Source organism: Embiotoca jacksoni, unplaced genomic scaffold (assembly GCF_022577435.1).
Source record: "Embiotoca jacksoni isolate LCO1_2020_lvr unplaced genomic scaffold, fEmbJac1.0.p SCAF_15, whole genome shotgun sequence".
NCBI classification, from domain to species: domain Eukaryota; kingdom Metazoa; phylum Chordata; class Actinopteri; family Embiotocidae; genus Embiotoca; species Embiotoca jacksoni.
In genome coordinates this window covers 443,088-457,031 of record NW_027185285.1, presented here as the reverse complement: position 1 = coordinate 457,031, position 13,944 = coordinate 443,088, and the positions used below count along the sequence as shown (strand labels likewise).

The 13,944-nt window shown below is 44.5% G+C and overlaps 1 protein-coding gene across 4 annotated transcripts; it reads right to left on the bottom strand.

Moving 5' to 3' along the window:
* Window positions 1-428: 428 nt before the first annotated feature.
* On the bottom strand, window positions 429-5,734 carry neurod2 (neuronal differentiation 2). Of its 4 annotated transcripts, none has more exons than XM_069148623.1 (2): window positions 5,710-5,734; window positions 429-2,781 (listed from the first exon to the last, which is right to left on the bottom strand). In XM_069148623.1, exon 2 carries the CDS (start codon window positions 2,772-2,774, stop codon window positions 1,707-1,709), a length of 1,068 nt encoding a protein of 355 aa, XP_069004724.1. In that variant the 5' UTR covers window positions 2,775-2,781; window positions 5,710-5,734; the 3' UTR covers window positions 429-1,706. The 4 variants fall into 4 exon arrangements, with proteins under 4 accessions (XP_069004724.1, XP_069004722.1, XP_069004723.1 ...); XM_069148621.1 differs by lacking the exon at window positions 5,710-5,734 and adding an exon at window positions 5,253-5,681; XM_069148622.1 differs by lacking the exon at window positions 5,710-5,734 and adding an exon at window positions 3,727-4,845.
* Between the last annotated feature and the right edge of the window lie 8,210 nt (window positions 5,735-13,944).

Below are 13,944 nucleotides of genomic sequence, written 5' to 3'. Positions count from 1 at the left end.
ATTAAATCTAAATCCAAATGTCTTCACCACAGCTGCTGAAGTCCACACAGGTCAATTCAAATCATTCCATGCATTTTTTTAAAGGTTGCTTTGTAAATTGGAGCTGCTTGCCAGGAAAAAATGACGCATTGGCACCATTTCATTGCATTGGGGAGGATGGCAACACTGCTCTCTCCCTCCTGTCCTATTTTATAAGAAAAAGGCCCCGAGGCTCCGAGGAACTCCTGCAGGTTGTGGCACCAGGCCTGGTCAGACTCATATTATCCAGGCTATGTTTTTTTTAATTTTTTTTTTTTTTATCTAAAGGCACCAAGCCATCCTTTAATAACTCAAGCCATATAAAGCCATAAATTCAATCTAAAATCCTTCAGTGACAGAAAATCGAAAGTTAATTCATACGTCATGTTCAATAAGTGATATAAAAACAATCAATGTGCACAGTCTCATTTATTGTCATTTTATTTTACCACACAGTTGTTTGAATACAAAGTTGAAAGACTTGAATTTTATGGAAAAAAAAACCAATGCTCAACACAGGGTTCCCTTCATTTTCAAAGACTATTAACATTAATTACAAAAAACAACACAATAAATACGTGCAATAATAATAATAATAATAATAATAAACTGAATCAGCACTGCAGATTGCAAATAACAAATATTCAACCAAAAAAATGACGTGAAATCAAAATAGTGCAATGCCTCAAATAGAAGAAAATATGTAATTTCATGATTAAAAGTAAAAACTAAAACAAGAAAATGTCTGATTTCAGTGTATTTAATGATTTTTTTTTTTTTTTTTTTTTTTTTTTTTTTTTTTAGATGTCTAACATTTTGGCCAGAATGTTTTTCATGGGTATTATTTCCAGTGAGTGTGTGTGTGTGTGTGTGTGTGTATGTGTGTGTGTGTGTGTGTGTGTGGGTGGGTGGGTGGATGTGTTTGTGTGTGTACTTTTGTCTGAGCGCACCCGTGCGTGCAGCAACAGTGCTGATGAAACATACAGTGTCTTTCTGGGCCTCGTTGCCCGCTCTGTGGTCTCGTTGGGTTTTGCATAGATGCGAAACGATTGATTTGCTGGAGAACAGATTCTTCTAAAACAACCCAGCCAGCACATTTTTTTTTTTTCTGAGTTCAGCATTTCCCTCTGCATTCTTTTATTCTTCAAAAACCACAACCTCCTAAATCTCACAATTGCAGGCGAGCAAATGTGATTTGCATTAGCTTGTTTATTGGTGTATTTCTAATTTCATTAGAAAGCCACCACCAGTGTGCGTGTGGAACAAAGCTGCAGCCAGCGATGTAGTGGTACATAAATAAGTGGGTAAACTTTGACTTCCAGCCATCAAAATGCAAACAACCACCGATACAAACACAAATCACACATTAAAAATATTAACTTTTTTTTATTTTTTTATTATTATTCCCTTGTCGTCGCAAATCTTGATATGATTTGTTTCTCAAATTTCACCCTAAAACGCTGGATGAATTCTATTGCGCAACATAAAATCGTGGGTTGGATGGATTACCCTCCACTACATCCCTGACTATAGCAAAAACACAAAGTTAAGACACCAAATTAAAAGATAAACACTAATGGTACACGAGTGAATCTCCAGAATGCCTAAATCCTGGCGGGTACGCTTGTCAAAAAGTGTGCCGTGGATAGATTGTTGATTGCAAGGGGACGCACGATAGGCTTCATCATTTAATTGTGAAAAAACGCGTTCAGTTCATCATACGCGGGGGGCCTTTCGTGGTGTAAGTGCATGTCGTGGTAAGGCAGGACGTTTTCAGAGTGAATGCCGCTCCGGGCCCCTGAGGAGCCAAACACCAGGTTGTGGGCTCCGGCGGGTCTGGAGCCAGGCAGGCCGGAGTAATGCATAGAATAGTGGTACCCCTTCTCGTTGTCTGGGGACGCGGAGCCTTGGTGCTTCACGGAAAAGTTGCCATTGACGCATAAGGGCGGACTGAGAGGCCCCTCATACTCGGGGCTGTTGTACTCCGGGGATCCACTCCCACCATATGAGTCGTAAGCCGAGCAATAGCCGTGCGTCCTCAGCGGGTGCGAGTTCGAGCCTGGCTGGCAGTGGGGGCTGGACAGACGCGCGCTCTGGTACGGGTAGGAATGCATGGAGAAGGAGCCGGACCCGTACCTGCCCCCCTCCGGACACTGCTGCTCAGTGATGAAGTTGCGGGAGTTCAGCTGCAGGCATCCCGCCACCAGGTTGGTCGTGGGCTGGGAGAGTCCCTTGCACAGCGTCTGGACGTAGGCCACAAGGTCGGGCCTTTTCCCAGAGCGCAATATCTCCGACAGGGCCCAGATATAGTTTTTGGCCAGACGCAGTGTCTCGATTTTGGACAGTTTTTGCGTTTTGGAGTAGCAGGGCACCACTTTACGCAGATTGTCGAGCGCAGAATTCAGGTCGTGCATGCGGGTCCGCTCTCGTGCGTTGGCCTTTACCCGCCGCATCTTAGAGCGCTCGACCCGGGCCGGGGTCATTTTGCGCTTCTTGGGGCCCCTTTTCTTGGGCCTGTCCCCCTCCGTGTCCTCCCCGTCGTCTTCTTCCTCCACCTCGTCGTCCTCGTCGTCTTCCTCGGCATGCTCAGAGTGTGTCCGGCTGTCTCCTCTCAGATCAGAGGACTCCATGTCGTCCTGGGTGTCCTGGTCATCATCTTTGATGTTGGAATCGTCGTCGTCGCTGTCTTCTGCCCAGCCGGAGTATTTCTGCACGTCGGGAAGCAGCGAAGGGTCACTGAAAAGCCTCGTCAACATTGTGGCTCTGGTTAGAGAGAAAGAAAATCGAAAATTAGGCCTCACAAAGGGCAGTAAATTCACAGTGTAGGATGTGGCTGTGAGGACATGTCCGCTCCCAATATCTCCAATTACAGTCACAAAATCTTAAAAACTCACTATTACGCACTTCACCATAAACATCCAAATACTGGACCGATAGAAATATCACATATTCTTAAGATGAAATCTTTCATTTCGAGGTGTAGAGTGAATCTTTGTTTTTGCCCCCAAAGGACAAAAAGTGTAAATCTGTGTAAAAGAAAAAAAAAAAAAAAAAGAAGAAATAAAAGAGGAATAAATGAGCCCTCAAAGCTCTGCGCTGGGTTACAGCCAGACGGATCCCCATTTAATTCCCTGCTGTCATCCGTGTGCCCTGTCGCGTCCTCTCGCAGCGGGTCCCAGCGGCAGGGGCCACATTACAGGTCCCATGGGGGCCCCCACTTTCACTCCTCCTGACGCCCATATACACTCCTGGCTGCATTCCAGCACTATTCATCCACACTACGCACCTCTCCTTGGTGCAGGCAACAAAAAGGATTTTTTTTTTTTTTTTAATTTAATTGATAGGCTGGAACTCCGTTTAAAGTCTGGCTGATTATTGAATTAAGGCGTTTATACATATCTTAAATCAAGCTGAACAAGGGCTTTGAGAACACATTTAATAGAATAACCTTTGAGAAATAACCAGAAGAATTGTTTACACCTCGAAAAAAGAAAATGTGTTAAATGTCAATACAGCCATCATAATGATAATAATAGTAATAATAATAATAATAAAAACAATTTATAGTAAAAAAAAAAAAAGTGATTAAAAATAAATAAAATCCCTACAGTCTAGTTAAAATGATCCTCTATTAACTACAAACAATTAACCATGAAAGAAACGTGTTAATTTAAACATCTGAAAAACGAAAATAAATTGATCGCCTACCAGTTATCCATCAAATGGAGTCCCATCCCAGAAAAAAAATTAGTACAGAGAGACGAAGTGATCTTTGACAGATTCAATAAGCCTCGATTGGCTTCCTCCTTCCCTTCTATTCTGATGCTGTAGTGCAGCAGCAGATAGACTTGCAGCCCATCATGGTAAGGTAGGCTGTGATGGTTGGTTAATTATCTCGGGGGGTGTGCCAGGGGCAAAATCTAGTTTTTAAATCTCAGGCTCAGGAGGCTCGCTCAATTAGAAGAAAAAAAAAAAGCCCACAACAACGTTTAATTAACAGACCGTGCAGCTTACACGAAATAGATTTCACACGTAATTCAGTATGCACGAGTGCGCGATTTCAAAGCACTTTTTAAGTCAGCGATAACCTTTTACAGATGGAAATCGCTTGTATCCTTTTAGCCCTCGTTAAATATATAAAAAAAAACACAAAAAAACCCCACAAGTCGTGAAACACAAATGTCCAATCTTGGAAAAAGCTTCCATTTGCTCTACTGAAACAGCACTGGCTGTGGCTTTAAACAATGTTATGCCGAGATAGATTGCTGAAGATAAAAGCGGACAAACAGAGATAAATCATGCTGCAGACTGCCTGTCACACTCGATGGCGTTGTCCCACCCTTTCATTTGCTACGAGACTGAACGTGCAAATCATCGACAAATTCATCAATAAATCTCCCATTAAGCCCGAGGACGTCCTTCGTTGAGGCAAACGAGCTGACATTAAAGGAAGAAAAAAAAAAAAATCTTCCAAAGGAATTCTTATTGTTCACACTCTTTTGTCTTTTGTCTCTCAGATTCAAGGTCCCAGACGCAGGAATCTCTAAATTAAATTAGTGGTCCGATGTGATCTATTTACGCGCTGCCGGTCCGGGGCTCCTCCGATCCTCGGGACCGGCTGCCTGCAAAGGATCCTGGAGGTGCCGAGACCGGGACCGGGACCGGGAGACGGCTTGCCTCTTTGACTCGAGCCTGTGCTATTTTGATCATATCTTTTATAATCCAGGTAGATTTGGGTGTCAGAAGTTGAAGGGCAAGAAGAGCGAGGGAGTGAGGACATAAGTGTGCACGCGCCCGTGCGTAAGCCAATAAACTGACAAACATGGAAATAACCCCCCCCCCCCCTCCCATGTCAATGTATTCATGACATTTTCTTTTTTTTTTTTTTTGTCAGACTGGGTTTCAAAGTGTGTCATCGCCAGAATGGACATTTTTTAAAGAGGCTGCATGTCCCGGATCGATGCGAACATACCGGAACAAAGTCACAGAGACTGAAGGCGACTAGATTTCCATGTGGATTCATGCCAAATAGATTAACCTTCCAGTTTAATAATTATTCCCTATAAAACAAGATATTAAAAGTGTATTAGGACAACGTGAACACTTGACATTAAAATGCATTTGTTTATCTGTTAATTGGATTAATTTTCTCCTCCATTTTGGACGGGCACCTCAGCATCCCGGATTTTTTTTTTTTCTTTTTTTTTTTCTCCAGCTATGTTGTTCCAACTTACCTCGGCTCGGGCTCTTCACAGGGGATGGGAGGCGCGCACACACACACACACACGCACACGCACGCACACACACACACACACACACACACACAAAAAGCACGCGCTAGAGTTTCAGACCATCTTCAGGGACCGCGCGAGCGAGCGAACGAACCTCCGCTCTCTGTCGGTGTAATAGGTGCAGGGAAGCGCGCGGGCTTTCTTTCACTGCCGGTGTTGATGGGTTGTTTTAGCGGCGCTTCTCTCCCCGAGCACGCGCACTCGAATAACCGGAGCCTACGAATGAACGAACGTGCGTCTTGGCGTGTCTGTGTGTATATGTGCGAGCGAGCGAGTGAGTGAGTGAGTGAGCGAGCGAGCGAGCATGTATGCATGTGTGCAATATGCACGTGTGTGTGTGTGTGTGTGTGTGGAAGTGCGCGTGTGGCAACCGTGAGCTACCGGGGACGGGGTTACATACCAGCTAAGGCTGTGATGCCAGCGCCCATATGGCTGGCACGTCACCGGCAAGAGCCATCACATGAGAGCCCGGTGATTGACATGCGCCCGCATTCGGAGAGATTTGCCCTCCCGGGGGAAGAGAGACACACAGAGAGAGAGAGAGAGGAGAGAGAGAGAGAGAGAGAGAGGAGGTGGTGGAGGTGGTGGAGGAGGAGGAGGAGGAGGAGGGCTCAGCCATCTGTCACCGCGCTAGCGCTCACACAGCCAGAAAAAAGGAGGAAAAACAGAAGAGAGAGGGAGAAAATAAAATGGTGGAACAACAAAACTCATCATTGTTGACCTGTGCGGCTGTTTCGAGACATGGAGGCTACTTTTTTTTAATTTTTTTTTTTTTTTTATAATTATCTTTTCTTTTTTTTTCTTTTTTTTTTAATGAAACCTGAGGATTTTCTAATTCACCTGCCAAACTCACGAGTCAGTGTTTTTTAATTTTTTTTTTTTTTTTTTTTTTTATTACAATTGAGAGGTGAGCTGCACAGATTTCCCAGCAGTCACAGTGAGGAAGATGATATTAAACGAAGTGAATGTACAATTAAGTGTGTAAGGTCAATGTATAATCATATACTTCCTAAAAGTGGTGGTCACACCTCAGGGTCACTCATGTAAGCTATATAAATATAATTAGCATAAAGTGACAGTACAGTAGGATGACCTCGAACAAGAGCTGCTATAAATATACACACAAGCAATCAATCAATCAATCAATCAATCACTCAATCAATTACCCTCTTTTGAAGACTATCCTCATATACAAGTGTTGGGAGATGATACGATATTACTGTATAAAGCCTATTATACAATAACATCAATTAACTCTTCAGCAAATGAATGGAGGTGAACTGGTTTGTTTAGTTGCTGGATTTTTTTTTTTTTTACCCTCCACCACATCCCCGGTTCAGAAAGATGAGTGGGGGTAGGGGGATGGGGATGCATTATAAGTGCATTAAGGCCATGGAACAGAAGGCATATTGTTTATTTATTTACCTAATTGGATCAAATTATGCTTCTATCTATTCAGAGGAAAGACAACCAAAACCAATTGTCATTTGTTCTGACTCTTGTGGGCCCAAGCAACGGGTGCAGATGACCCACTTGCCAGCGCAAATTAATCTGATTAAAATGTATAATATTACATAGGCTTCTGCTGCATGCACGGTGTGTGTGTGTGTGTGTGTGTGTGTGTGTGTGTGTGTGTGTGTGTGTGTGTGTGTGTGTGTGTGTGTGTGTGTGTGTGTGTGAGAGACGATCAAGTGTTTACTGGTAGCTGTGTCCGAATGCGCCAGGCTTGCCAGAGCCGCTGCTGGTGTGTTTTTCAGCAGGCGAGGCTGAGAGAGGGGCGCCTGCAGGGGCGAGCATCAGAGAGAGAGAGAGAGTGAGACCCAGGTGTGCAGGCCCACTAGGGATGTATGAAAAATGAGGAGGAAGGAGGGAGGGGGTGAGGGTGGGGTGGGTTGGTGTGGGTGTAGCATTAGATGACAGGGAATTGATGCCGGTAGGAGCTGGCAGAGGTGCCCAAGATTTAGGAGGAGGCATGTTGGCACATCGGTGTTGCGGAGATGCAAGAATTCCTCGCCACCAGCATCCCGGTCGCTCCAGTATGTGTGATTTGTTGCATTGTGTCCATCACCAGCTCGGAGATCTCTCTATTTAGGAGGCATTAGTGGAGTTAATGTGGGCGAAATGAGCCCGATGACCACAAAGTCCAACTTGGCACTACGAGACCCGTCGGGCTGAGGGATAAGGGACCTGGAGGCTGAGAAATAGCAGACAGAAGCTCATCATGTCCTTGGGCTCCGGATCACCCCTACGTCTCCTCCACGGCAAACCACCGGGGGAGTGTTTGGGAGGTTGCGGGGGTCATCCCCGGGGTCACCAGCAGTTTGGTAGCTGTGGCTAGGGAGCCGTGATGCTGCACATTCACTAATGTGTCTCCTCCCCCTGTGGGATGAGGGGATGATAACCTGGCACTGCCCCAAACCATGGTGGCGTGATTGTGTCAGCGTGTGTGTGTGTGTGTGTGTGTGTGTGTGTGTGTGTGTGTGTGTGTGTGTGTGTGTGTGTGTGTGTGTGCGCGTGTGCGCGTGTGCGCGTGTGTGCGCGTGTGTGTGTGTAGAGGGGCATCCAGCTTCACCGCCAGCCAAATCGGTGCCCTATCCCTACCTCAGCTGCACCGTAGAAGGAGGAGGGGGAAATGTGAGGGCCTGTGGTCATGGGAGGGGGGGGGGGGGGGGGTTGGTGCTTCTCAACAAGTCCCAAACAACCTTCAGGTCACCTTGCCAAAATAAATGCTAAATGTCAACAGTGTGGCCTCAGCCAGCACTGGGCTCTGGGCGACTCCAATCAGGGAGTCTTTGATCTGATATTGAAACGCCAGAGGAGAGCTTGTTTGGAATTATGGTGTTTTAGAATGACTTTGCATCCGGTTTGTATGCGGATTAGTCCTAAGTAAGGACCACCTGCTGTGCTTTTTTTTCACAGGCTAAATGCTAAATCTCAGCCCCTTTCCCTTTAAGATATAAAAATCTCCATCACTCCTTTTTCCTCCATGGTCAAATGACACCCAATAGCCTTTCAAAGTCATCAAGCCACACCTCCATACCTTTGTCATCCCTCCCTCCCACCCCACTTCCCTCCTCCTTCTCCTCCTGTTCTCACTGTCAGACATGTGAGGTGATGACCTGCACTTCACTTGTCTTTCTGGAAGAAGAGCAAACTTCTGCCAGCACAGATATGAAATACAGCACACACACACACACACACACACACACACACACACACACACACAAACACACACACACACGCACACACACACACACGCACACACACACACACACACACACACACACACACACCACCCCCACCCCCCACCAGACTCCCGGACCCCATCTGCACTCTCCTCTCTCCAGCACCCTAATTGCATATGCACAAATGCAAATGCCTATTAATTAATTACTTGACTAATTAGTGCAGTGGTATTTTAGGGCGATAAATCAAGTGGAGATGGGGCCGAGGACGGCGGGGCAGGAGGAGGGCTGCACGGAGCATCGACAATGAACCCACACCAGAGGGAGTGCTCCTACTGTACGAGTCCTCTGTGTGTGTGTGTGTGTGTGTGTGTGTGTGTGTGTGTGTGTGTGTAGAGTGTGTATGTTAGTGTGTGTGCAGTGAAGAGGACCTGCACACTGGAGCTGCTTCTGGAGTGAAGCACCGTTTAAAAACCGCTGAAGAGCCCAAAGAGGCGACTGAGCGAGGCGAGCGCTTTCTGTCTGGAGGAGGAGGTGAGGAAAGTAGAGAGACGGAGGGAGGAGAAGGAATCGAGGTTGAGAAATGACCTCTGCTCCACCAACTGTGCTGTTTCCTGGCACGTGGCCAAAGCTGGGATGCTCGTTGCACCTTTTTCCACAAAGGGAGAAAGCATCAGCTACATACTGTGACTGTTCCTACTGATGCATATTTATACTCATATTGTAAACCTTGTACAATAGTTCAATGAGCATAACAGTTGGCATCGTTTACGCCGTGATACTGATGTGATAATTGTGGCATCTGTGATTGGGAGGTGAATAATTCTGGCAGCCGCAGTAAGCCGGGTATCTGCCTATGTGTGTGTGTGTGTGTGTGTGTGTGTGTGTGCGTGCCTGTAGGTGTGCCTGGCCCCCACCAATAGGTACCCATGGAGATCTCCGGACTGAAATATTCATTCTTGTTTGCTCGCCCAGACAGTGTGGTCCTAATTGCAGCATCAGAAAGCTCCACCTCTCCCTCTCGTCTTGGCTGCAGCGGAGACAAACCTCATCTGGGAGAAGGATGCCTCTGTAAGCATGTGTGTGTGTGTGTGTGTGTGTGTGTGTGTGTGTGTGCGTCCTCCTTTTCTGGGGCTGGTAGATGTGTGCTTGGCTCGCTCTTTCCTCACTTTCTCACCCATTCACAAACACAAAAAAAAAAGCCCGTTTTCAAGGAGCCGTTCACGTCTGTCAAATCCATTCATTTAATTTGCCTGCATGCCACATATTTCCTCGTGTTTCCGCTCGCCTTCATGCCTCCCTCTCTCCGCCTGTGATAGAGTCGGGTCGTCTATTGATCTCTCTGTCAACACGTCCCTCTATCTGTCGATCTGTCTGTCCACAGGGTGAGCGTGAGGCTCTGGAGTTTTTCATCAGTTCCCGTGCCAACCCTACCCCTCGCCTGGCCAAGCTGAACCATCTTGTGGGATTTTTGGCTTTTAATTATAGTAAGAGAGGATTAATTATGGCAGTGGAAACAAGGGGCCATGCATTATTGATGCTATGAGTGAAGGGCTGGAGGGGGTAGAGGGTGCTAATTAAATCACTGCCCTACTGCCATGTCCTCCTCTGTCTCTGCCTCCACCATGTCTTCCACCTGCTACATCTCCGACACCCCACCCTACTTTACTCCTCTCTCTCTCTCACACACACACACACACACACACACACACACACACACACACACACACACACACACACACACACACACACACACACACACACACACACACATTGTCACTCTCACGTACTTCTGTTTGCATCTATCTGTCGCATTTACTCTTACTTGGATCTCACTGAAATGTCCACATCAAAGTTTTAAAATGATGACCCAATCATTCTCACCTTTTCAGGAGTCTCACGTCACTTCAGAGTTTCCTTCACCTCCTCAGTTTTAGAAAATGTTTTCCACTGTGTCTTCATTTGTATCCTGTTCAGAGGGATTTATCCATTTATTCAACATCCCTCAGTGGTGACACCTTTTACATTCGCTTTCATCTTAAATGAGCACCTCAGTTTTAATTTCCAACCCCCATTAGGGAAACCCTTTGAGTCAACATGGGATGAGCCTTTTATTGAGCCAAATGTAAAAAAAGGCTGCCATCTACTGGAATTGAATTATAATTGTCACCGTGATCATCTCCATACAAGCTCAGCGTGTTGTCTGTGTTTACACGTCACCTCTCAAAACCTATTTTTAAGTTGACAGAAACTCTGTTTAGCATTAAACTGATCTGAAATTAAATGAACGGCTTGAAATATGAAGCATTAAATATTTCATTTCTTATGCCCCAAAGAAGACCTGTGCTGTAACAGCATGGTGGAGGTGTAATATTTTATTAAAAGCAGATTATTTTACACCATTTCTCAAGTTCCCGTTAGAGTACTTAATGTCAAGCCATGAGGAGCTGTTACACAACTTTGTCCAGCCAGGTTTTCTTTTTTTTTTTTCTTTCACGTTGAAGGCCAACAAATACACCGCAGAACTTTTTTTTTTTTTTACTGTATATCCTCAGGATTTGCTTGAGTCCCACACTTGGGATTTGTTTTATTATCTTTTGTTCCTGAAAGTGCACAGTCAACTGTGGAGAGAGCAAAACCAAATTATACATAATCTCTCTGAACTTCTTCAGTGAATAGTGAGCTGATCACTTTGGGACCCCACGGGGACCTCTACATGGGGCTTGGCTGGTCCTCAGACCCCAATTTTGGAACCATACTTTTACTTTTCATTTAACCTTCCACGTTGTTCCTAAACTAGTGTACAATTTTGTATGTACTGTGTATTATTTCAGGAAGGCACTCTGTTGTCCTTTCATAAAGTCTTTCTTGTTTTTGTTTTCTCTCTTCTCGAAATTTCTCAGGCGACATCGTGCAATGTTTTCCCGACACATTCCAGATGGATTATAGTTCCTGGGTGAGCTGAGGAGATAATTTCCTTTCTGTTTATCTGCCATATTTCCATGCACAGTGTTCAGTACACTACTTTAATAGACTTTTAAAATATCCATCCTGCTGAAATAGAAAGTTAAACTAATGAACACGGTGTTACCATATTTTCTAAAATAAGAAATTGAATTTGAACATCTATATACATAAAAAAAAATAAAAAAAATAAATAAGATGAATAGTTTAAAAAAAATGCCTTTAAGAAAATAAAAAGTTGTAGGACCTTGTTATTGCACCAATAGACCAGTAGATGGTGCCCATGCATCCTTAATCACCAACACAATGCAACATCACAGCACCACAGTTGGTACTGAGACTGCTGGGAGGTGCGGCTTTCCCAGGTGTGCCTGACTGTGTCTGTTCCTGCAAACAGAGCCTGTTTATTGTGTGATGGTATGTTATATAACTGGATGAGTGGGGAGTCAAGTGAGGTGTTGACTGACAGGCAGTGTCTCTCTCTGTGCCCCCTCGACAGAATTACCACCTGCTACGACGGCACAAAGCCTCTCTGTGATCCCGACTAATGGAACATTTCACCTTTTTACGGGGATGTTTGTCCCTGAAATCTTCCCGCGAATGTATCGGCTCATTAAAGCTCTCGCAGTTAAGGATGAGGGAACACTAAGGAGAGGAGCGGACACTAATACTACAAATCTGTTAGTTTAGATAGCCTCAAACTTTGCTTCTTTTTTTTCCCCAATACAGTTTATTTTTTGTTATTTTTTTTTCTTTTCTTCATTCAGAATACATACCCAGAATGCATTTGGTCTTTACAGCAGGTCGGGTATCATCTTGCAGGGGGTCTGGTGCCTGTGAATTACTTGCATAACAGGCAGGTTTTTGTCAGCTCTTTGCTCCACTGACTGTCACATGGCACAAGATGGTCCTGTTTAGGACGAGATACAATTACACACTTTCCTCCAATCTGTCTTTGGAGCTGGCTTGGAGTCTCTCCAGTTTGTGTGTGTGTGTGTGTGTGTGTGTGTGTGTGTGTGTGTGTGTGTGTGTGTGTGTGTGTGTGTGTGACTATATAGTACACATGTCACACATTTTGTACAGCATGTCCTCACTTGCTGCCGGTGGAATTATTATCAAGCTCGGTGTTGTCAGGCCACAAGTGTGATCTATCTTCAGAAGGATTTTTTTTTTCCTATACTTGTGCCAAAACTGTGATTTAATGTCGTGCCTGAAATTAAATGTATAAACACAGTGAGGCGTAATAAAAATAGAGGCAGACATACGTGGGTCCACATATAGATGGGCTTAGTGAATGTCTGTAAATACACGTAGCAGCATCACGAGTGGAGCGAGTGACATTTCTGACTTAATTAGGGGTATAAACAAACAGAAGACAGTCCCAGGGGTATTCAAACCCACAAATCACATTACAGATACACCAGCACTTGTTACATAACAGGTCAAATGTTAAACAAATCAATTCAAATGGCTCAGAAACAGGGTATTATGAAGAACAGCTGATATGCACACGGAAAACCAAAAACTGCATGAGACGGCAAGAGAAGTTCTTCTGTGAAGCGATTTTCTTTGTTAATCCCTTCATGCGCGGCTGAGTTCGCACGCCGACGAACATCCATTTGGTTTCCAATTAGAGCAATTTGTTGTACTTGTCAGTGTGTCAGCAACGTGGTGTAATTTTGTTAATATGACAGACGGCCTGGGGATTTTACAATGCCTGGCTGCTCTGACAATTCTGTGTAATAGATTTGAAAGCTTACCTGACAATTTGTCTCTCTAGTAATTCATACAGCTAAGGGAGGAGGGGTGTTCCCCCCACTCTCCAGGAGTCAATATTGTTGGATTTTTCCAAGAACAGACTGTGTCATCTGAATAAAAAAAATAAATAAATCTGATTTACTGGTGCCCTAAATCTGACTTTCTGGCGCTGCAATCCAGTCAGTACAGTATCTAATATGCAGCATGGTGTCTCAGTTCTCAGTTGTCCTTTAGTCAAATAGAAAATGCTTAAAGTCACTTGCTGTGAAAGTGTTTAATGTTTGTCAATGACCTTTTCCAGAAATGATTTTACGTATTGAAAACAGCATTAACACTGCAGCTCGTATCGTTCTGATGTTTATGCACCATGCAGCTCCCTCTTTTCTGACCAACTTTAATTGCCGTCACCGATTTGATTCTCTTCTTTGTAATTATATTTTTACTTCATTCATCAACACTATTTTATTTATGAGAAGTTACTTCTCACTTTGCTAAATCCTTCCTTATTTTACCAGAGAATTATGCTTTTTCTTGAAATGCTTCTTCTTATATTGACGTTTCAGATCACAGCTGATCATCCTGTTTATGTTTACTCTGCCAGCGTTGCTCTTGCTTGTTCAGCCTGTGTTTGGTTCATGTTTTTTCTACTTTTATTTCTGCTTGTCCTCCCAAGTTTGCTCATTGGAGGTTACACAACAAACTCTACCAATTCAGTTATATATGCAGAT

Coding starts and splice junctions, on each gene's coding strand:
- neurod2 (XM_069148623.1), bottom strand. CDS start 2,774: ATGTTGACGAGGCTTTTCAGTGACCCTTCGCTGCTTCCCGACGTGCAG.